Source organism: Cervus elaphus, chromosome 1 (genome assembly GCF_910594005.1).
Source record: "Cervus elaphus chromosome 1, mCerEla1.1, whole genome shotgun sequence".
In the NCBI taxonomy this organism is placed as follows: domain Eukaryota; kingdom Metazoa; phylum Chordata; class Mammalia; order Artiodactyla; family Cervidae; genus Cervus; species Cervus elaphus.
The window spans coordinates 91,514,139-91,539,287 of NC_057815.1; the positions used below are offsets into that span (position 1 = coordinate 91,514,139).

Here is a 25,149-nt window from a genome sequence, read left to right on the forward strand (position 1 = left end):
CTATTTAGTCCTGAAAATGAACCACTCACAAAATAAAGGAACCCTTTTCCTAGTAATTACATTTCATAAACCCTTTTTTACATCCTTATTTCTGAGGCTGTAGATCAGAGGATTCAACATGGGGATCACCACCATGTAAAAGACAGAAGCCAATTAATCCTGAGTCAGGGAGTAGTTGGAAGTAGGTCTCAGATAAGTGTAGATGGTGGTGGAATAAATCAGAATGATATCAGTCAGATGAGAGGCACATGTGAAGAATTCTTTGCACTTTCCCTCCCCTGAATGTATACAAAAGGTGGAGAAAAGAATGTAGGAGTAGGAAGTGAGGATCGCCAGTGGACTTCTGACTGTATTCACAACAGCTCCTATACACAAGATGATTTCATACAGATATGTGACTGAACATGAGACCTTAATAATTGAAGGGAAGTCATAGAAGTGATGGATAACGTTATAACTGCAGAATTCGAAGCTGCTTCTTCAACTAATTTGAAACATAGAGTTCAGCAGTCCTACAGTGAAAGCCCCTGCGGCCATTTTCAGGCAGGCTGTCCTGGACATGATCACGGAGTAAAGGAGAGGGTTGCATATGGCCACACAGTGGTCATAGGCCATTAACCCAAAAAGGATGCATTCACTTGTGGCCAAGGCTATAAAGAAGTACATCTGCAAAAAGCAGCCAGCAAAGGAGATGGTCTTCTTCTCTGGTCATAAATCTACCAGTATCTTTGTAGTCATGATGGATGAATAACAAACACCCACAAAGGGACAGCTTAGCCAGGAAAAAGTACATGGGTGTGTGAAGTCAGTAATCAGTCCTGATTAAGAGGATCATCCCAACATTCTCAACTGTAAGTGTGTAAATCACGGAAAAGAGCAAAAAGCGGATAACCTGCTGCTCCAGTGTGTCTGCCAATCCTGAAAAGATGAAATCAGTCAGTGAAATATAATTGTTTTTCTGGCCATTTATTATAAATAAATTAGTGTGTGTGCTTTCCGTCGCTAAGTTGTGTCCGACTCTTTGTGACCCCATCTGCACTGTAGCACTCCAGGCTTCCCTGTCCTTCACAATCTCCAGGAGTTTGCTTAAATTCATGTCTATTGAGTCAGTGATACTATCTAACCATCTCATCCTCCACCACCCTCTGCCTTTTGCCTTTAATCTTTCCCAGTATCAGGTTGTTGTTGGTGGTTTTTTTTTTCTCTTTTCCCAGTGAATTGACTTTTTGCATCAGGTGGCCAAAGTATTGCAGCTTCAGCATCAACCCGCCTAGTGAATATTCAGGGTTGATTTCCTTTGGAATTGACTGGTTTGATCTCCTTGGAATTACCTAGTTCGATCTCCTTGCAGTCTAAAGGACTCTCAAGAGTCTTCTCCAGCACCACTCAGTCGTGTCTGACTCTTTTGACCCCATGAATTGCAGCACTCCAGGTCTTCCTGTCCATCACCAACTCCCAGAGTTTACTCAAACTCATGTCTATCGAGTTGGTGATGCCAGCCAACCATCTCATCCTCTGTTGTCCCCTTCTCTTCCTGCCCCCAGTCCTTCCCAGAATTATTGTCTTTTCCAATAAGCCAACTCTTCGCTTGAGGTGGCCAAAGTATTGGAGTTTCAGCTTCAACATCAGTCCTTCCGATGAACACCCAGGACTGATCTCCTTTAGGATGGACTGGTTGGATCTCCTTGTAGTCCAAGGGACTCTCAAGAGTCTTCTCCAACACCACAGTTCAAAAGCATCAATTCTACAGTGGTCAGCCTTCTTTATGGTCCAGCTCTCACATCCCCATACATGATTACTGGAGAAACCATAGCTTTGACTATACAGATCTTTGTCAGCTAAACGCTGAAATGTTACCAGGTATTTGAATTAACTCAAATGGATTTTTTTTTTTCTCATAAAGACAGCTCTCTAAATTCTTCAACCCCAAATTCATGTATCACCACTCTGAAATCACTTCTGTATTCTCCAAATAGCAAAAATAATCCATTTTAAATAACCACTATTTTGACATCTTTCATGTTCTTAAGAATATTTCTGTAGTGTTTTAAAGTAAATCAAACAACTGTTCTCATCATACAGCTCACTACAGAATTAATGCCATATACCTGTCCACAGCAGTAAGTGACCGAGACAGCACCACATACTTAATAGCATCTGTCTCAGTACTAACTTGTCTAGTCTACTGTTTCCTGTTGTATTATAATCCCCAATAACTCAGCTGAGGCACAAAAATAGGAAAATTGTCATTTAAAATTAAATTATCATTTAATTTAGAGAAAATTTGAATTATATCTTTGTAAAAATTTGAGACACCTTTTGAATATAAGTTCATTGCTGCCCTTTTATACTTTTTTTTTCTTAAAGAGGGTGGGGTAACCATGGGGATTAGATTATAGGATTTAATTATGGAATCAACCCCCTAAAGGCAGAAACTCCATTATCAAAAGTAATCACATATGATCACATGCAGGCAGATGCAATGAAACACCATATGGACCTTGACTCATGACGTAGTTACTGTTCTCTTTGCTACTTTAGTGTTTCTTGCCAAAGTTTAAAAACTGTTAATTTTGATTGGTTATTTAATATACCTTTTCTCTGTAGTCTTAGCTTATTCCAAAATGGTACACATCCCCAGTCAACTTATTATAGTTTCCTTAGTGCAAGGAATTTATCCCATTCCTATATTAATCCAGCTCATTTCTTGAGTGAAATAAATGAGAAGGGAACACTAACTACATCCACTGTTTGAAGAAATACTCCACCTGAGCAAGTAAGGCAATAAAGTGAAAACACACACTTTTCTATGGTTTCAGAATTGCATTTTTTTTCCTTTTTTAAAATTTATTGATTTTTTTTAATTGAAGGATAATTGCTTTACAGAATTGTGTTGGTTTCTGCCAGATGTCAACATCAATCAGCCACAGGTAAACCTGGACGCTTATATTACCATATGTAAAATAGATAGCCAATGGGAATTACTATACGCCTCAGAGCACATATGCGTTTGTCTTTTTTTGAAATTGTGATTCTTAACTTACATGGAGATTAACTACAGATTTTCCATATCAAATACACAAGTCACAAGGTGAAATAAACTACATTGGGCATCCATATGAAAGGAGGGAATATTTACATAAATAAATAAATTATAGGAACATTTTCTTTGGTCACTTTCAAGGCAATAAAAATAAAATAAAAAATAAATGAATGGGACCGAATGGAACTTAAAAGCTTTTGCACAGGAAAGGAAAGTATAAACAAGGTGTAAAGACAACCTTTCAACTGGGTCAAAATTTTTGCAAACAATGCAACTAACAAGCACTTGATTTCCAAAATATACAAACAGCTCAATAACACCACCACCAACAAACAGCCAATCCAAAAATGGACAGATGGCCTAAATAGACATTTCTTTCTTTTTTTTTTTTTTTAAATAGACATTTCTATAAGGAAAACATATAGATGGCTAACAGGCACATGAAAACTTCTCAACTTTCTTAATTATTAGAGAAATGCAAATCAAAACTACAATGAAGTGGCACCTCACATATCAGAACAGCCATCATTAAAAAGTCTAAGTAAGTGAAAGTCACGCAGTGGTGTCTGACTCTTTGCGACCCCATGGACTATATAATCTATGGAATTCTCTAGGCCAGAATACTGAAGTGGGTAGCTGTTCCCCTTCTCCAGGAGATCTTCCCAACCCAGGGATCAAACCCAGGTCCCCGACATTGCAGGCTGATTCTTTACCAGCTGAGCCACAAGGGAAGTCCATTAAAAAGACTACAAACAGTAAATGCTGGAAGTATGTAGAAAAGGGAACCCTCCTATATTGTAGGTGGGAATGCAAATTGATACAGCTACTATAGCAGAGTATGCAGGTTCCTTTAAAAACTGAAAACAAAGTTGTCATATGGTCCAGCAATTTACTTCTGGGCATATATCCAAACAAAATTATAATTGAAAAAGATATATGCACTCCTATGTTCATAGCGGTACTTCACTTCTAAACAATCTTCCCTATAATTTATCTACTAATTAAAAGCTCTAAATTCCTTTGTTAACTATTGGTCTGTGTAATACATTTTGTTTTCATTTTAAAGAAATTTAATTCTAATAATATTCATAATGTTTCTCATATAAGTCTATTTTTACAAAGCATCATTGAAATTTCCCCTCTAATATCAGAGGAAAACAGACCTCTTCACTTGCTGATGTTGACCTGGGTATTTGAGGAAGGATAAGGTTGTCCCAGGGGCTTCCCCAGTGACTCAGATGGTAAAGGGACTGCTGCAATGCAGGAGACACTGGTTAGATCCCTGGGTTGGAAAGACTCCCTGAAGTAGAAAATGGCTACCCATTTCAGTCTTCTTGCGTGGAGAATTCCTCTGACAGATGAGCCGGGTGGGATCCAGTTCATGGGATTGCAGAGTCAGACATGACTGACTAACACTAGGAAGTATGTTCCAAAGCAAACAATAATGCATAGAGTGCTAAAAGGCATATTCAGAGAGAAATGCCCAGTTTAGAATAAGATTTAAGTGGTCAAAACCAAGGAACCAGTTCGGGAAGCTTTATTATGCATGTGACTCAGATGACAAAGAATCTGCCTTCAGTGTGGGAAACCTGGGTTTGATCCCTGGGTTGGGAAGATCCCCTCGAGAAAGGAATGGCTACCCACTCCAGTATTCCTGTCCAGCGAATTCTATGGAGAGAAGAGCCAGGCAGGCTACAGTCTATGGGATCACAAAAATTGGACACGACTAAGTAACTTTGACTCAGTGGGACTCAGTGGGCTCTGTGCATGTTATGTTGAAGAAGTGATCTTGTACCCAGGAGATCAATGAACTGGCCATTGGGGAAAATCTCTCTTTGGCACTGACACTGACCAAAAAAATGGTTCTTCTCTTATAAAATAAGACAGTCTCTTCATACCCTCAAGCAGGTAGTGTGTTCTGAGATGAATACTATATTCAGAAGCCAGTATCTGAGGATGCCCTGCCAGTGTATCTGGAGGCATCCCCAGATTCTTCCCTCTCTAATTCTTGTAGAAACAGGGGTATGTGTAGGAGCATCTACATTGATTCTCGTTCCTGAAGACTCACAGCTATCTATCCACACTTAGAGTGATTGACGAACATACAGGTACCACCCTTTTTCATCACGGTGGTCACATCTATACTGGCAGCTTTAGGGGCTATCTCCCAGCAATGTCTAGTTTCCTCACTCTAGAAACTGGTTTCCAGTGTTGTCTTCATGAGAGGTGTTTTGTGGTGGAAAAAAAAAAGCAAACTTCTTGACCTGCCTTGCCACATTTCACAAGGAAAATCTGGAAAGACTTTCTGAACTCAAATTCAACAAGCTATAATTTCTTCTTCCCATCATTTTGTGAAGTCAGCAGAGGTATACCTGCCACAAGTTAACATTTTATGTCTTGAAAAATGATGTCATATTTTCAGTTCAAGTGCTCATCTAGATTCAAATGGGGCCGAAAGTACTAGGCCTGCTATACTTTGCTACAAGTCATTATTTTAGTCTAATACAGTAGATTTGACTCCTATTCTTTTTCAGGCAATATGTTGGCACTGGGGATATAAGCTTGAATACTCTCATTTAATCAGAATATGTAAGCAGTGGGACTTCCCAGGTGGCTCAGTGGTGAAGAATCTGCCTGCCAATGCAGAAGACATGGGTTGGATCCCTGGGTCAGGAAAATCCCATGGAGGAGGAAATGGCAACCCACTCCAGTATTCTTGCCTGGGAAATCACATGGACAGAGGAGCATGGGGGCTGCAGTCCATGGGGCTGCAAAGGGTCAGACAGAACTGAGCAATGGAGCATGCACGCATGCAGGCAATGTTCTTGAATGTTAAAAAGCAACAACACTAACAACAACCATTAATAACTGCTATGAGAGCAGTTATTATTCCCTCGTAGCTCAATTGGTAGAGAATCTGCCTGCAATGCAGCAGACCCCGGTTCAATACCTTGGATGGGACGATCACCTGGAGAAGGAAATGGCAACCCAGTCCACTATTCTTGCCTGGAGAATCCCATGGACAAAGCAGCCTGGTCACAAGAGGCGGACAAGACTTAGCGACTAAACCAACACCACCATGTCTTATTTCAGAGATTTCAATACCTCAAACTGAGTTTGGGATGAATTTGTTATTTAAAAATAGCAGGAGGCTTTATTTAATCTAGACATATGATATCACTTATTTATAATAATTAAGATTCATAGAAAAATTGGAAAAGAGCAGAGATTAGTGCATGAAGACTATAATAAGTAAGAAACAAATTTTATGAAGTGATGGTTTTGAGTCATATTACAATTCATTTCAGTAAAAATTTCCCCATTGCCACCATAACATCTTTATTTCTCAGACAGTATATCGTGGGGTTAAACATTGGTGTGACAATGGTATAAAAAAGAGAGAGAAATTTGTCCATTCCTATAGAATGACTGGACTTTGGTCTTAAGTATGTAATGAGTCCTGATCCAAAGAATAAAGCCACAACCATGAGATGGGAAGAGCAGGTGGAGAAGGCCTTGGCTTGCCCAGTGGCTGAAGGCAGCTTCAAGATGGTCTCAATTATTCTCACATAAGATCCAAGAATCAACATAAAAGGAATAGTGACAACTAGAACAGCGACCACATAAACTAACGTCTCAATTATAAGGGTGTCCCCACAGGCAAGCTTAAGCACTGGAGGTATGTCACAGAAGAAGTGATTCAACTGGTTAGAGCCACAGAAGGGTAGAGAGAAGATCTGGTAGGTTAACACTACATGCACTGGAATTCCACTGACCCAACAGCCAGCGGCCAGCTGGACACACAGCCTACTGTTCATGAGGAAAGAATACAGCAGAGGGTTGCAAATGGCGACATACCTGTCATAAGCCATCGTGGTCAGAAGAAAGCACTCGGTGGCTCCAAACACCAGAAAGAAATACATTTGAGCAGCACAAGCCAGAAAGGATATAGTTCTGTTTTGACTACAAAGATCTACTAATAACCTGGGGACAGTGACTGATACATAGCATATTTCCAAGGAAGAAAAATTCCCTAGGAAAAAATACATGGGAGTCTGGAGGGAAGGATCCATCTTGGTTATTATGATAATGAGACTATTTCCCATCAGAATAATCATATACATGATCAGAAACACCCCAAAAAGAAATCCTTGTAGGTCAGGAATATCAGAGAAGCCAAGCAAGATGAACTCCATCAATGTAGTCTGGTTCCACTGTGGGGGATTTTGTCCTCTGGATCCCATCTGCGAACAAAAGGTTTAGAAGTCACTTCAATTCACTGGACCCAGCAGTGAAATGGGTTAAAATAAATTGATGATTTTAACATCACTGACAGAATATAGAGAACCTGTCTGCCAATGCAGGAGATGTAAGAGACACAAGTCCAATCCCTGGGTTGGGAAGATCCCCTGGAGATGGGCATGGCAACTCACTCCAATATTCTCGCCTGGAGAATCCCATGGCCAGAGGAGGGTGGGGATTCATGGGGTCGCAAAGAGTCAGACATGACTGAAAGGAATTAATGCATGCTCACAAACAAAATAATATATATATATATATATATATCCACTTAAAATTGTATTTGTCCTGTGTTTAAGATATATGAAATCCAATATCCTCAAATTCCACAATGTAAAAACAACAAAAACAAATCTTGAGCTCTATCCTTTTGACTCCTGTGAGGGATGCTGAATACATGAACAACACAGAGAGACAGACAACAGTACAACAAGAGCAGACAGGAAAGCGGCCTCCTCTCAGGACAGAACGGCTCTCGGCAACTCGAGACATTCTCTGAAGAAACAACTTCCCCTTCCTGCTCTGTTTGCTTTTTAGCTGTATTGTTTCTGCCTGGCACCTTCTAATTTGCAATTAGTTTATAAGAGTCTTTCACATCTGATTTGAAGTGAGCTCCATCTCAGATAACCATCTCAGACAACCAAAGGGTATGGTGATCATAGCACTCAACTGCAAGATGGAGCTCAGGTCAGCCTGGGTCACTCACTCACTGGGAAAGAGGCTTAGATCCCAGATAGGAAAAAAATTAGAACTCTTTTCTTGCCTCCACCATAGAGGACAATATTCCACTTAATATATCATAGAAATTAATATTAGAAATAAAACATCATAGCAGGTCACACATTCACTTGAACTTTAGAACATGACATAAAGTCAATAAAAACTGTTGGAATATGTCCTCACCCTTACCATGGCCCCTTAAAAATCCTAGTGACCAATAAACCTGTTTACCAAATTTTAGACCTTTAGAAGTACTTAAGTAAGATTATGGGGGTTTCCAGGCGGCTCAGTGGTGATGAATCTGCCTGCAATGTGGGGGAGAAGCAGTGAACGCAGGTTCGATCCCTAGGTTGGGAAGATACCCTGGAGAAAGAAACGGCCACATGCTCCAGTATTCTTGCCTGGGAAATCCCACGGACAGAAGAGCCTGGCGGGCTACAGTGTATACTGTCTAAAAGAGTCAGACCTGACTTAGTGACTAAACAACAAAAACTAAAAGATTATAGCCTTTACAGGGTAACTAAATAAGAAAAAGGGAAAATAAAATGTCTAAGAGAATTTAATCTCAGAGTTCATGCCAGACAAAATGTAAGATGTCCGTTTGTATGTTTTCTTATCTTTAAATATGAGTTTCTTAATATATACATTATATTATATGTGTATATAATGCATTTTGAATGAGTAATATATATTCTAAATATCTCAATCTGAATAACTATCAAATACACAGTGCTAAATGCAGTGTAGCATTTCTCTAATCAACTCATTTTAATACTTAAGCATTTTCACCAAATAAATTTAATCTCCCCATCTCCAGACTGCTTCCTAGAAATCATTTTTTTGTGATTTCCAGCCCACCTTCATTAATGCTAAACTGTGACCTTTTTCACAGACTGCTGCAGATTCCTAGATCCACATTGTCATGCATTCTTTTTAACTTTTATCTTCATTTCCCTAATTTGCCTTTGCTTCCTTTAGAGCACAACTCCCCTCTCTTTTAAGGAGCTCTCCAGTTTCCCACTGTTGACACAAAAGCCAGACAACTCAAATATTTACCATTTCTACTTTAATTTCTTAGCTCTCATTAATTTCAAGTTTTCCCCTTCTTATTGTAGTGAATTATCCTTAAGTCAGTGATTCATTTTTCAGAGTGAATTCTAAAGGCAGAAGTTCCCGCCTGTTTCATCTCTGTCTACAGCTCAAAAAAGTGTCAAGACAAGGGAACAAGGCCTGAGAAGTTCTAGTTCAAATATTAACGATATGTCGCTCAAACTCAGCCTTGGTGCACGTCTCTGAATCCTCTCTTGCCATCTCTATCTTTACGTTTTCTGATCTCTTTGCTCTTTATTTCCTCTTTTCACTTTTAGGTAGCTACTTTTTCATGTTATCTCATCTCACACTTTCAAGATTTTATACCTCTATGTATGTATATATGTTTTATTTTTCTTCAGAAATGATAGCATTTGAAAACCAGCTGAGGAAAGGGGGGATTAAATTTTCAGCGACACAGATGTTTGTGTGAATGTGTGTGTGCGTGTCTTCATTTGCTGAGTCGTGTCTGATTCTTTGTGACCCCATGGACTGTAACCCACGAGGCTCCTCTGTCCATGGGATTTTCCAGGCAAGAATACTGGATGGGCTGCCATTTCCACCTCCAGGGAACCTTCCCGACCCAGGGATCAAACCCACGTCTCCTCCCTGCAACTCTTGCGATGGCAGGTGGATTCTTTACCACTGAGCAATTTGGGAAACCCTTGTTTGAATGTATAAGGCAGTAAATCAATATATATTGTGTCATATATATTTTGTCATATATATTGTAGTTTATTGGGGAAAGCTGTGAATACTAAGCGTGTGCTAAATAAAAAGTATATTATATACTATGGACACTAAGCATAAACAATGAGTTTAGTTTCTGTCATTACAAACTCAGAAACTAGTGTGGCTTCAGGCAGATGAGTCAGGCAGAAACCTGGGATGTATAGTCTATGCAGTGAGAATTAAAAGGTGTTATGGGAGGTCCAGAAAATAACTTGAGGAAGCCTGTCATATCTTAGGGTATCCCAGAATTATTCTTTTATTTTTACTTTTAAGAAAACACAGTAAAATATTTTCCAGGAAAAAAAAATGCACTCATTTACTTACTCAGTTTCATATTCCAAAAACTGGTCAAGCCCTTACATAGGTGAGTAGCTTATATATAAGGATTTCTTGACAGGCAACTGCATGCATGTAGATTTTCTACTCATCTCAGCAATCATGGTCCATTTAAACAAATTCAGGTACTCACTGACCAAAGATTCTGACATTGAGCAACTTAAAATTAAACTTAGATATATTCTTGCAATATATCTTTACTTAAATTACCAGAGCTTGTTTTTTCTTGGTTGAAAATATATACAGTAATAATAAGATGTAACTCAGTTGTTTTGAGGGGCAAGTAGCATCAGCTATGTTAACTACTTGATTTGAATGGATGGTTGTAGTCCTACAGGGCATTCTTTTTATGATAATCATAATACTTATTGTATTTATCATTATTATTTTAAAACTAACTTTTGTCTCTTTTGGAAATTAGCTATATGTATCCAGGCCTGGAGTGGACTTTTTCTCAACCTGGGAGAGACAAGAATGTACAAGGCAGTGTTTTGTCAGGAATACTGAGTTAAAATTAGTACATTACTTTATGCTGGGTAGGTACACACCAAAAACAGTATCTTGGGAGAAAACATTCTAACTTTCAGGACTCAATGCATTTTTTCTCTTATCTATGTCAATTCTAATGGTTGTACTAAGAAAACATGAGACAAGAAGACTATGTTATAGAAAGCAAAATTAAATTAAAAATCTAACTCAAATCCTATTTAATATCTGAAACACCCCCATAAATAACTTTCTTTGATTATTATCTTTCCAGAAGTTGATCTGTTCTCTCCATTAACAATTAATCATTGTTGGCAGATCCAACATGGGAACTTCAGTCCATCCTTTACCAATTTTTTCTATTTTGGCAGAAACAAGTATAGCAATGGGTTTCCCTGCTGGCTCAGTGATAAAAAATTTACCTGCCAATGCAGGAGCCACAGGTTCGATCCCTGGGTTGGGAAGGTTCTCCAGTATAGGAAATGGAAACCACTTCAGTATTCTTGCTTGGGAAATCCCATGGACAGTGGATGTGGCAGGCTATATTCCATGGGATCCGAAAGAGTAGGACATAGCTTAGTGACTAGACACAAGAACAATCATAACAATGGAAAGGCGAGAGGTGTGGTTATCTGAAATAAATGTTTTGTTGCTAACAACATTTAAACAGATTGTGTGCTAACCTTGTTTATCTTTGTTACCTCATTTATTGCAATATAAATGAAATAGATACTCTAATGATTCACATTTTCATAAAAAGCCAGAGACATGGAAGGATTAAGTAACTTGTACAATGTCAAGAAGCTAGTGTGTGATTTAAATGATGTCAAATTCAGACAGAGTCCATTTTGTTAATCAAAATTCATGGGCTTCACAGTTCATTCCATGGTAATTATTTGGAACTTAATATTCTGAGCAATATCAATAAATAAGGTAAAATAAAATTCTTCACAGCAAGTTGATATAATATCCATTTAGTATTTCACTTATCATTTTAAAAATAAATGACCTTAATCAGTTACAGTCTGTTTATCTCAAGTTCAGAAAATTTATCTCATAAATGAATCTTTTTTGGAAAAAAAACATTTTGTATTTCTTCTGATTGTTGAATTAAAAATATGCTATAATAAATTAACCAGGGTAAAATTATAGCAGCTTACCTTTTGTTTTAAAAATCACCACATGTTGCTCTTTTACGGAAAATATGGTCTTTTTAATATAAACATCTGATTTGATGTATTCAAGCAACAAATTCATCCATTCTTAACTTTCTTTGAAGCTCATAATTTGCTTAAATCAGTACAACTTAGGTGTAAAAAGTACCCTCTGACTTGTTGAGGAGAATCTTCTCTACATGACACGCTGTATTTTTAAACTCAATAAACTGCTTATCAAGTGGTAACTTAAAAACTAACTCTGACAGCCTCTGGGTCAATTAGTGCCGCCTCGAAGTTTCTCTCTCTATGGAATATGGTCTGAGGAGCTCCAGCCACCTGGCCACGCCCCTGTCCCTGTCTCCCCATCCTCTACATCTTAGGGAAATGGAGCAATTCTCCTGCTGGGAAAGGCTACACAAGACATTCAGAATCTCAAATTTGATCTATATCTGCGTATGAATTCATTGGATGCTCAATTTCCAACTATTAATGCACCATTTCTTAACTTCACAAGATATATCTTGCAAATTATCCAGTGTTCATGGATCATCTAATTTGTTTATGAGTTATGGCCTTCTGTTCATTCCATGTATAGGATTTTTCTTTAATTATAAGTATATATTTAAAAAAAAATAAGCTTTAACAAGAGGATGTAATACACAGGGTTCCAAGTTTTCTATTGAAGTTGGTCAAGTTGGAAAATGACATAAGGGCTTTAAACTTAATAAGAGAGAAAGATGGATTGAATTTTTATTGCTGCTCTGAGTCTTTGGTAGGCTGTGTCAGTTCAGTTCAGTTCAGTCGCTCAGTCATGGCCAATTCTTTGCAATGCCATGGGCTGTAACCCCCAGACTCCTCTGTCCATGGAATTCTCCAGGCAAGAATACTGGAGTGGCTAGCCATTCGCTTCTCCAAGGAATTTCTAGACCCAGGTATTGAACCTGGGTCTCCTGCATTGCAGGATGATTCCTTACCATCATGTATTCAGCCTTTACCTATTTATTTACTTATTGTTGTTGTCTAGTTGTTGTGTCTGACTCTTTTGGGACCCCATGAACTGTAGCTTGCCGGGCTCCTCTGTCCATGAGATTTCTCAGGCAAGACTACTGGAATGGGTTGCCACCTCCTTCTCCGGGGGATCTTCCTGACTTAAGGATTGATCTTGCATCTCTTGTGTTGGTGGCAGATTCTTTACCTCTGAGCCTCCAGGGAAGCACTTTATTTATTGCAGTGTTCAATAAAAATCTAGCTTTATCAGGTGTTGTGCTATACTCTTCAAGAGACACAGACAACTTTAAATTGTTGTCTGTAAATTGGTGACAGGATCTGACTGCCAATCACCTGTTCATCTCTGAGGTAGAGCTGGTATGTCACATTCTATGACAAGTAACCCATTTTTCTTGCAGGTGAAGTCAAACATTCCTATTGTAGTGCTCTTTATTTAATAGCTAGTTTGACTTTTATTATATTATGTTTTAAAATGTGTTCCATGATTTGACTTTCTCTCTTGTCATAATTCCTTGATTCTCGGGCATTTGTCTTATTTGCTGATGCACATTCAACTCCAAGTATTGCACCATCTAGTTAGAGAACTATGGGACTTGTGAAGGACTCAATAATTTATACCTTCATCATCGAGTCTTTCCAAATTAGTAATCACATCTGTCATGTTCTCTTTCATTTTTGATCCAATGGGAAGAAAGGTAGTTCAGTAATCTTGACAAGTGGAAATGTCTTAAATTTGTATTATTGGAATATAAGATGTTTCTAAATGACTATTTTTTGACAAAATTTTTAAAATATTGATTGTCATTTTTTATGGAAGAAAGTCAAATTTTTGCCATTGAAGAAGTGAAAAAGTGAGTATGGCCACTACCTCATGAACTGTAGATCATGTCTAGGTCTACTTTATACTGCTTTCCTGTGAAACATAAAGTCTCCGGGAGCTGATCACAAAGATACTAAATCTGATTGCTGGGCCCTGATGGCATTTCTATTCAAGGGTAAATGGCATGAACATTCAAAACTAGAGATGAAATATGTAAAGGATAACACAAATCAGATTAACTTTTGATTTTCTTGAGGAGATAGAAAAGCAAAATAATTCTGGTAATTTTTCCTTGTTCAATCAAGTTGTTCATATAATCTGAAGTTTTTAGAGCCATGGTAGGAATTAAGGAGTGGTATTTAAACATTAATATAATGGTGGTTTTGTTTTGTTTCCAGCTTTATTAAAGTATAATTGGCAAAACTGTAATGTAAAAGTATTACAAGTTATAACATTGTGATATATTTAAAGTACATAAGGTGATTATTTAATATATCTATAAATTGTGAGTTACCAAAATCAAATCAGCGCATCTATCACCTCATACAACTATTTTTTCTCTTAGCAAATTTTGTTTACAGTATTATTCTCTACAGTCATCATGAAGTGCATGAGATTCATAGAACTTGTGTGTCATGTGCCAAGTTGTTTCCGTTGTGTCTGACACTGTGACCCACGGACTGTAGCCTGCCAGGCTCCTCTGTCCATGGGATTCTCCAGGTGAAAGCACTGGAATGGGTTGCCATTTCTTACTCTAGAGGATCCTCCTAACCCAGGGACTGAACCCACGTCTCTTGCATCTCCTGCATTGGCAGGTAGATCTTTTACTACCAACACCACCTGGAAAGTCTCCCTTGGAATTAATTTTATAGCAGAAAGATTGTATTCTTTGAACAACACCTTCCATCACCCTGGCAATCAGTGTTTCTACTCTCCATTCCTATGAGTTCTATTTTCTAAATATATATTACACATACAAGTGCTACATGCAGTATATGTCTTTTGTGACTGCCCTATTTCACTTAGCATTATGTCCTCCAGGTTCGTCCATGTTATCATTCATGCCAGGATTTCTTTATTTTTTAACACTGAATAATAACTCATTGCATATAATACCACGCCACTTTTATTCATTTATCTGTTGACAAAACATTGTTCTTCTATCTTGGCTATTGTGAATAATTTTGTATTAAACAAGGGAGTTCAGATGTCTCTTTGAGACATTTTATTGCTTTTGAATATTTACTCAGAAATGGATTGCTGTGTCATATAGTACTTATTGTATATTTTTATTTTTGAAATGCATTTATATTGCTTTCTATAGTGACTCTACCAATTTACGTTCACACCAGCAAGGTATGAGGATTCTCTTATAACCACATTTGCCAACTTTGTTATCTCTTTTCCCTTTGATAGCAGATAACCTGCTGGGAATGGTTAGTTTTCATTCCACTCCCAAAAAAAGTCAATCCAAAGAACATGCAAACTACCACTCAATAGCAACCATCTCACATGCTAGCAAAGTAATGTGAAAAATCCTCCAAGCTAGGTTTCAACAGCATGTGAAGCAAGAACATCTAAGTGTTGAAGCTGGATTTAGAAAAGGTAGAGGAACCAGAAATCAAATTGTCAACATCTATCGGATCATACAAAAACCAAGGGATTCCAGAAAAACATCTGCTTCTGCTTCATTGGCTACATTAAAGTCTTTGAATGTGTGGATCACAACAAACTGTGGAAAATTCTTCAAGAGATGGGAATACCAGACTAGCTGACCTGCTTCCTGAGAAATCTGTATGCACGTCAAGAAGCAACAGTTAGAAACAGATATGGAAAAACAGACTGGTTCAAAATTGGGAAAGAAGTACATGAAGACTGTATATTGCCACCCTGCTTATTTAATTTATGTGCAGAGTACATCATGTGAAATGCCAGTCTGGATGAAACACAAGCTGGAATCAAGATTGCTGGGAGAGATATCAATAATCTCAGACATGCTGGTAACATCATCCTAATGGCAGAAATTGAAAAAGATCTAAAGAACCTCTTGATGAAGGTGAAAGAGGAGAGTGAAAAAACTGGCTTAGAACTCAACATTCAAAAAACTAAGATGATTGTATCCAGTTCCATCACTCCGTGGCAAATAGGTGGGGAAACAATTGGAACAGTGACATAGGATTTTATCTCCGGCTCCAAAATCACTGCAGACGGTGACTGCAGCCATGAAATTAAAAGAGCTTGCTCCTTGGAAGAAAAGTTGACAGACTTAGACAGCATATTAAAAAGCAGAGATATAACATTGTCAACAAAGTCTGTCTAGTCAAAGCTATGGTTTTTCCAGTAGTCATATATGAATGTGAGATTTGAACCATAAAGAAAGCTGAGCACTGAAGAATTGATGCTTTTGAACTGCGTTGTTGGAAAAGACTCTTGAGCGTCCCTTGGAGTGCAAGGAGATCAAACCAGTCAATCTTAAGCAACAAAAGCACAGAAAAACAAGAGGAACCGCATCAAACTAAAAATCTCCTGCACAGCAAAAGAAAACATCAACAAAATAAAAAGGCTATCTTGAAATGGAAAACATATATTTCCAAGCCATATATTCTATAAGAGGTTAATATCTAAAATATATAAGAAACTCATGTAGCTCAATAGCAAAAAAAAAATAAAATAAAATAAAAAAGATTAAAACTTGGCAACTTATTTGAAGACATTTTCCCAAAGAATATATATAAATGGTCAACAAGTGTATTAAAAGATACTCAGCATCACTAATAAGCAGGGCCTTGCAAATAAAAACCACAAAAGAGCTATCAGCTCATACCCGGTAGGTTCAGTTCTGTTCAGTTAGGTTGCTCAGTCATGTCCAATTCTTTGTGACCCCATGGACCGCAGCACGCCAGACTTCCCTGTTCATCACCAACTCCCAGAGCTTGCTCAGACTCACGTCTATCAAGTCAGTGATGCCATCCAACCATCTCATTCTCTGTTATCCCCTTCTCCTCCTGCCTTTAATCTTTCCCAGCATCAGGGTCTTTACCAATGAGTCAGTTCTTCACATCAGGTGGCCAAAGCATTGGAGTTTCTGCTTCAGCATCAGTCCTTCCAAAGAATATTCAGGACAAATCTCCTTTAGGATCAACTAGGTGACTCTCCTTTCAGTCCAAGGGACTCTCAAGAGTCTTCTCCAACACCACAGTTCAAAAGCATCAATTCTTCAGTGCTCAGCTCTCTTTATAGTCCAACTCTCACATCCAAACATAAAGAACATTAATGCTAAAATCTGAGTCACTGAGTTCAGATTCTGTCCTAGAGGTTGTTTACTGAATACATCTCACAAACATCTTGTCATCAGTCTCTTCTTCCATTTCACTTTCTCTTATTAAAAGTATATTCTGTGATTCCATTCTTTTCATCTTCTTTGTTATGACATGATTGCCCACGTCAGGTCTGTTTATAGGATGACTAAGTCCACTGCTTGCTGGATTCAAATTGATTTTCAAAGTTTCATGGATGGATTTGTAAATGGAGAAATTAAAAAAAAAAAAAACAGAAATAGCAACAATTCATTTCACATTGCTTTATTCTGAGAGGTGTAATTTGCTGAAGTACTCAGAAAGAAGCTGTTCATTAATTAGCACCAACTACATTAAGTTTCCTTACACATTGGGCAATGTAAAACCCATTGCAGCTAAGGAATTTTGAGCAAGGGCAAATCTGGAGTGATCACACTTCCAAACTTCAAATGATATTCAAAAGTTATAGTTATTGAACTAGTATGGTACTAACGTAAACAAAAGCATCAGAATTGAGAGACCATGAAGAAACATATATGTATCAGTTCAGTTCAGACACTCAGTCATGTGCAACTCTTGGCGACCCCATGGACTGCAGCACGCCAGGCCTCCCTGTCCATCAGCAACTCCCAGACTTTTCTCAAACTCATGTCCATTGAGTCGGTGATGCCATCCAACCATCTCATCCTCTGTCGTTACCTTCTCCTCCCGCCTTCAATATTTCCCAGCATCAGGGTCTTATCAAATGAGTCAGTTCTTCATATCAGGTGGCCAGAATTGGAGTTTCAGCTTCAACATCAGTCCTTCTAATGAATATTCAGGACTGAACTCCTTTAGGATGGACTGGTTGGATCTCCTTGCAGTTCAAGGGACTCTCAAGAGTCTTCTCCAACACCACAGTTCAAAAGCATCAATTCTTTGGTGCTCAGCTTTCTTTATAGTCCAACTCTCACATCCATACATGACTACTGGAAAAACCATAGCCTTGACTAGACAGACCTTTGCTGGCAGAGTAATGTCACTGCTTTTTAAGATGTTGTCTAGGTTGGTCATAACTTTCCTTCCAAGGAGCAAGAGTTTTTTAATTTCATGGCTGCGGTCACCATCTGCAGTGATTTTGGAGCCCCCCAAAATAAAGTCTGTTATTGTTTCCACTGTTTCCCACCTATTCGAAAGGAAGTGATGGAACCAGGTGCCATGATCTTAGTTTTCTGAATGTTAAACTTTAAGCCATCTTTTTCACTCCCCTCTTTCACTTTCACCAAGAAGCCCTTTAGGTCTTCTTCATTTTCTGCCATAGGGTGGTGTCATCTGCATATATGAGGTTATTGATATTTTCCCCGGCAATCTTGATTCCAGCTTGTGCTTCCTCCAGCCCAGCATTTCTCATGATGTACTCTGCATATAAGTTAAATAAGCAGGGTGACAACATACAGGCTTGACGTACTCCTTTTCCTATTTGGAACCAGTCTGTTGTTCCATGTCTAGTTCTAACTGTTGCTTCCTAACGTGCATACAGACTTCTCAAGAGGCAGGTCAGGTGGTCTGATATTCCCATCTCCTTAAGAATTTTCCAAAGTTTGTCATGATCCACACAGTCAAAGGTTTTGGCATAATCAATAAAGCAGGAATAGATGCTTTTCTGGAACTCTTTTGCTTTTTCAATGATCCAGCAGATGTTGACAATTTGATCTCTGGTTCCTCTGTCTTTTCTAAATCCAGCTTGAACATCTGGAAGTTCATGGTTCACATTCTGTTGAAGCCTGGCTTGGAGAATTTTGAGCATTACTTTACTAGTGTGTGAGATGAGTGCAATTGTGTGGTAGTTTGAGCATTCTTTGGCATTGCCTTTCTTTGGGGTTGGAATGAAAGCTGACCTTTTCCAGTCCTGTGGCCACTGCTGAGTTTTCCAAATTTGCTGGCATACTGAGTGCAGCACTTTCACAGCATCATCTTTCAGGATTTGAAAGATCTCAACTGGAATTCCATCACTTCCATGAGCTTTGTTCATAGTGATGCTTCCTAAGGCCCACTTGGCTTCTCATTCCAGAATGTCCAGCTCTAGGTGAGTTTTCACACCATTGTGATTATCTGGGTCATGAAGTTCTTTTTTGTACAGTTCTTCTGTGTATTTTTGCCACCTCTTCTAAACATCTTCTGCTTCTGTTAGGTCCATACTATTTCTGTCCTTTATTGAGCCCATCTTTGCATGAAATGTTCCCTTGGTATCTCTAATTTTCTTGAAGAGATCTCTAGTCTTTCCCATTCTATTGTTTTCCTCTATTATTTTGCACTGATCACTGAGGAAGACTTTCTTATCTCTCCTTGCTATTTTTGGAACTCTGCATTCAAATGGGTATATCTTTTCTTTTCTCCTTTGCTTTTCACTTCTCTTCTTCTCGCAGCTCTTTGTAAGGCCTCCTCAGACAGCCATTTTGCTTTTTTGTATTTCTTTTTTGAGCGACAGTATTGATCCGTGCCTCCTGTACAATGTCACGAACCTTGTCCACAGTTCATCAGGCATTCTGTCTCTCAGATCTAATCCCTTGAATCTATTTCTCACTTCCACTGTGTAATGAAAAGGATTTAATTTAGGTTATACCTGAATGGTCTAGTGGTTTTCCCTACTTTCTTCAATTTAACTCTGAATTTGGCAATAAGGAGTTCACAATCTGAGCAACAGTCACCTCCTGGTCTTGTTTCTGCTGACTGTATAGAGCTTCTGTGTCTTTGGCTGCAAAGAATATAATCAATCTGATTTCTGTATTGACCATCTGATAACGTTCATGTGTAGAGTCTTCTCTTGTGTTGTTGGAAGAGGGTGTTTGCTATGACCAATATGTTCTCTTGATAAACCTCTATTAGCCTTTGCCCTGCTTCATTCTGTATTCCAATGCTAAATTTGCCTGTTACTCCAGGTATTTCTTGACTTTTGCATTCCAATCCCCTATAATGAAAAGGAAAGCTTTTTTAGGTTTTACTTCTAGAAGTTCTTGTAAGTCTTCATAGAACCGTCCAACTTCCACTTCTTCAGCATTACTAATCAGGGCATAGACTTGGATTACCCTGAGATTCAATGATATGCCTTGGTAACAAACAGAGTTCATTCTGTTGTTACTGAGACTGCATCCAAGAACCGGGTTTCAGACTCTTTTGTTGACTATGATGGCTACTCCATTTCTTCTAAGGGATTTTTGACCACAGTAGTAGATATAATGGTCATCTGAGTTAAATTCACCCATTCCAGTCCATTTTAGTTCTCTGATTCCTAAAATGTTGATGTTCACTCTTACCATTTCCTGTTTGACCACTTCCAGTTTGTCTTGATTCATGGACCTAACACTCCAGCTTTCTATGCAATATTGCTCTTTACAGCATTGGACTTTATTTCCACCACCAGTCACATCCACACCAGGATGTTGATTTTGCTTTCACTCCATCTCTTCATTCTTTCTGGAGTTATTTCTCCACTGATCTCCAGTAGTATATTGGTTACCTACAGACCTGGGGAGTTCATCTATCAGTATCCTATCTTTTTGCCTTTTCATCCCATTCAAGTGGTTCTCAAGGCAAGAATACTGAAGTGGTTTGCCATTCCCTTCTCCAGTGGACCACATTTTGTCATAACTCTCCACCACAACCTGTCTGTTTTGGTTGGTCCTACATGGCATGGCTCATAGTTTCATTGAGTTAGACAAAGCTGTGGCCCATGTGATCAGATTGGTTAGTTTTTCACTTAGCATAATGCCCTCAAGGTCCATCCATGTTGTGACAAATCACAAGGTTTCCTGTTTTTATGGCTAATAATTCCATTTTGTGTGTGTGCATGCACATACACATATAACATTTTCCTTACCTATTCATCCACTAATGGACATTCACATTGCTTCCATGTCTTCACTATTGCAAATATTACTCTACTTCTGTTCCTTACAGGCCTAAAATGTTGTCTCTTGGACCCCTCGTGAGCATTAAGACCAAGTCTTTTAGGGACTTCCCTGGTGGACCAGTGGTTCAGAATCCATGCTTCCACTGTAGGGGGTCTGGGTTCATTCTGTGGTGGAGAACGAAGATCCCGCACACCACACAACACGGCTGTGTATAGTCAACTAACATTTGTATATCGTCAACTAATATTTGACAAAGGGCCAAGAACACTCAGTGGGAAACGGGCCAGTTCTCCAATGAATAATACTGAGAAAATTGTATAGCCACCTATAAAAGAATGAAATTGGACAACTACCTTAGAGCATGAACAAAAATCAACTCAAATTGATTAAGGATAAATATAAGCCCTGGAACCACAAAACATCTAAAAGAAAATGTAAGGAAAAGCTGCTCAGCATCATGCATCTTGCAATGATTTTTTTTTTTTTTTGATACTAAAGCAAGAGTCGGCATTGCATTTAGATAAACTTTGTATTTCCATATACTCTCCAAGTCTGTATGTTCTTTTCATCTTTCTGTCTTCTCTTACCAGTGTGCTAATGAATCTGAAACAGACTGAACACAAACATGGATAATGAATGACATCTTATACGTTTATTTGTCTTACAACACAAGGTTACAATGATCATACAATTTCAGGAAGTTGAGGACTTGGAGCCCAATTCAGAAAACAAGTTTTTGACATAGTTCTTCAACCAGTTGATCTCTTGTTTGCAAAAACTTGAAATTCCTTGGCCAAGATTCATCCTTCTTTAGTAACAACTCTAGAGTAATAATTTTTATTAAGCGACTTAAACATCCCACAGATTATTTTGAGACTTTAGGATGGAGTGTAGGTATATGCAGTGTCTTCACAGTAGGATTAAAACAACAAAATTTAAAGATAAAAAGATGATACATACCAATTTCCTAGCCAAAGAAGTAAATTATACCTAAGTTTAGCAACAAATGACCACATTTCTGCTTTCTGATGCCATACCTTCTATCTGAGACATATTCCATACAGTCTCTAAAAGACTGTTTTAAAATTGCTTCTATAAATTTATATATTTCAATAAATCTATATATTTTCAATAAAGTTCATAGTGCTTTCTTTTACTGCAGATTGTATCTTTTAAAATCTATTCAATGACTTTATATTTCACTTTTTTCCATACACATGACCATTTATCTTTGTCCTATTGACATACTATCACTTATCTTTGTCTTTTAAAGCATAATTATAAGTTAATACACTATGCTTTAACTTAATTGAGTTGTGTGAAGTTGAACAGGTTTATTGTTTCACTTAACCCCACCACTACCCTTTACCTAATAGTTGTTTACAAAATGTAAGACTTCCTATTTTTAAATGAACTAATGAAAATTATTTTTGTGCTTGTTGGTTTATATTTAACAAATGTAAATAAAACATTGTTTTTATATATTAATACCTACTGTTTCTGCACATTTCTTCTTCCTAAATGCAGGACTCCAATAATTTCATCTTTTTGGGAGGTTGTATATTTGAATCTTTGTGATTATTTCATCCTTTCCAGTGCATTTGCTTAATTTTCCAACTTTATGACATTCACAGGTTTTGTAAGTTAGTCTCTGATTTCCCAAATTGCTGATGAATATTTACTGAACAAAGCATGAAGGCATGGGTTTCAAAATTCATTAACTTTAGTAAATTAAATACTCAAAAACACTTGAATAAGGCAAAACATGGTCGATAAGTGGTAGGTGGTAACATTAAATGTTTAAGTGAAATAAAAGACAGGAACATTAGAAAAACAGAACATTAAAAAGAATTCATTTGAACCAGTTCTAATGAGATGGATGAAGCTGGAGCCCATTATACAGAGTGAAGTAAGCCAGAAAGATAAAGAACATTACAGCATACTAACACATATATATGGAATTTAGAAAGGTGATAACGATAACCCTATATGCAAAACAGAAAAAGAGACACAGAAATACAGAACAGACTTTTGAACTCTGTGGGAGAATGTGAGGGTGGGATATTTCAAAAGAACAGCATGTATACTATCTATGGTGAAACAGATCACCAGCCCAGGTGGGATGCATGAGACAAGTGCTCGGGCCTGGTGCACTGGGAAGAGCCAGAGGAATCGGGTGGAGAGGGAGGTGGGAGGGGGGATCGGGATTGGGAATACATGTAAATCCATGGCTGATTCATATCAATGTATAACAAAACCCACTGGAAAAAAAAATAATAATAATAATAATAAAAAAAAAAGAAAAACAGAACAAAATGCAAATAGCAAAAGGTGCGAAAGAATGCTGCATTCATAAGGGAGGATTTGATAAATATTGTCCAATTCTAAAGAAGAGAAGGATAAAATCAAACTCAAAATTAGAGGTCTCAATGCTTTTACATTCTAAATTTCTTTTGAGTCAAAGAACATTAAAAAAAAATTATTTTGAAAAAAAAAATTATTTTGAATATGTTCTACATAAATTCTTTGAATAAGCAAGAAAATACGATTTAAAAATAATTTTCACAAGCAATTAAAGGCTAAATAAATAATCTTGAGTTACATAAGCAGTACATATTCACTTAATTAAAATTAACAAATATAATTAAGTGGTAATAGTTCCCAAAGTTGAATATATTTGAAGACTTTGCAAGTGAAAGTAGCTAAATATAAGAGACTAGACTTAGAGATTAGAGAACAAGGTTCAAAATAAGATATGCATATAACCTAAAACTCAGAATTTGGTGTTTAGTCACTCAGTCATGTCTGACTCTTTGCGATCCCATGGACTGCAGCCCACCAGGCTCCTCTGTTCATGGGCTTCCCCAGGCAAGAAAACGAGTGGGTTGCCATTTCCTTCTTCAGGGGATCTCCCTGACTCAGGGATCAAACCTGTGTTCGCTGCATTAACAGGCAGGTTCTTTACCTCTGAGCTTCCAGGGAAGCCCTAAATCACAGAATAAATGGATTTAACCTCCCAAACATTGTTTCTATTTCTAAATTATACTAGAAATTAAAGTATTTGATTCAAGGAATATAATATTGATATTTATTAATGAAATATCTTGACCATGTAAATGATTTCACTGAATACTCAGGACAAGGAATGCAGAAAAATACAGCCAATGAGCAGCCAGCTGGTGCAGAAAAATGTGGGTGAGTCACTCAGTGAAGGAGTGAACCATCTCTGAGAACAGCCTGATTAGTCCCCTGCATGGCCTCCAGGACCAGATACCCATTTGGACCTTTGGGGTGAGAGCATGGTCCAGGGATGAACTGACAACATTAATGACTTCATGAATATCCCTTTGGTGAAGGTCAACTATGTGGACATAGGGTGATGGATGTTAGAACGGACTGACCTTTCATTCCAGGCCATAAGGTTAGCTTGACAGCATCTCAGGGCTTCTCTCCTTAGCAAGTCCAGGCTCCCACTCAGTTTCCTCCAGAGTCCTACTAAGCCAGCTTCCTAGCTAACTTCATATAATGCTTAACTTTAACATTAAAACACATCTTAACTCATTTTTATTGCTAACTTGACAACAGATTCCCTTACACAGGAAATCCATGAACTTGTTATAAAAAAGAATATGTGTCACATTCATTCACTGAGCATTGACCTACCTACTTTGGAGCCATGTACTGTTTAAAAATTGCCATATTTGAATGTGTGTGCTTATGGTTTGTGTATATGTCTCAGTCTGGGAGACAGAAAGTGAGAAAAGCATTGGAAAATCTATGGAGAATGAAAGGGATCCAAAGAGTGCTACTTCGATTGGTGCATTCTAGTCAGTCAGCAATTTTCTTGACAGTATATGTTTGTATAAGCTCATACTTATTATTTAATGAACATATATGTGCATGAGGGGAAGAAGGGAAATAAAAGGTCTACTGCTACAATTAAAAGTTGAGTATTGAAATATGACTTAAGTGTCTCCTGGGGAAATAATTCAAAAACTTAAAATGGAAATCAGTTTTAAGTGTTTTTGACATATGTAATATATCATTATCTCTTATTAATACTAATCATTAATTCTGACAAAGAAGGCCAAAGGAAAAGCTAAATGGATCTTAAAAATACTCTATATGATTAGATTATATGATACTGTAACTTTTGTCTCTAAATGATCAGGTACTCAGTCATTTCCCACTCTGCTACCCCATGGCAGACTGCAGCTCACCAATCTCCTCTGTCCAGGGAATTTTCCAGGTAAAAATGCTGGAGTGGGTTGCC

The 25,149-nt window shown here is 37.8% G+C and overlaps 1 protein-coding gene and 1 pseudogene across 1 annotated transcript; both read right to left on the reverse strand.

Moving 5' to 3' along the window:
* On the reverse strand, positions 1-3,569 carry LOC122702739 (annotated as a pseudogene).
* Positions 3,570-6,342: 2,773 nt separating this feature from the next.
* On the reverse strand, positions 6,343-7,287 carry LOC122674055 (olfactory receptor 10AG1-like). Its single transcript, XM_043872124.1, has one exon. It carries the CDS (start codon positions 7,285-7,287, stop codon positions 6,343-6,345), a length of 945 nt encoding a protein of 314 aa, XP_043728059.1.
* Positions 7,288-25,149: the final 17,862 nt, after the last annotated feature.

Bases quoted from the DNA above. Each gene is read 5' to 3' on its own strand.
- LOC122674055 (XM_043872124.1), bottom strand. From the start codon at position 7,287: ATGGGATCCAGAGGACAAAATCCCCCACAGTGGAACCAGACTACATTG.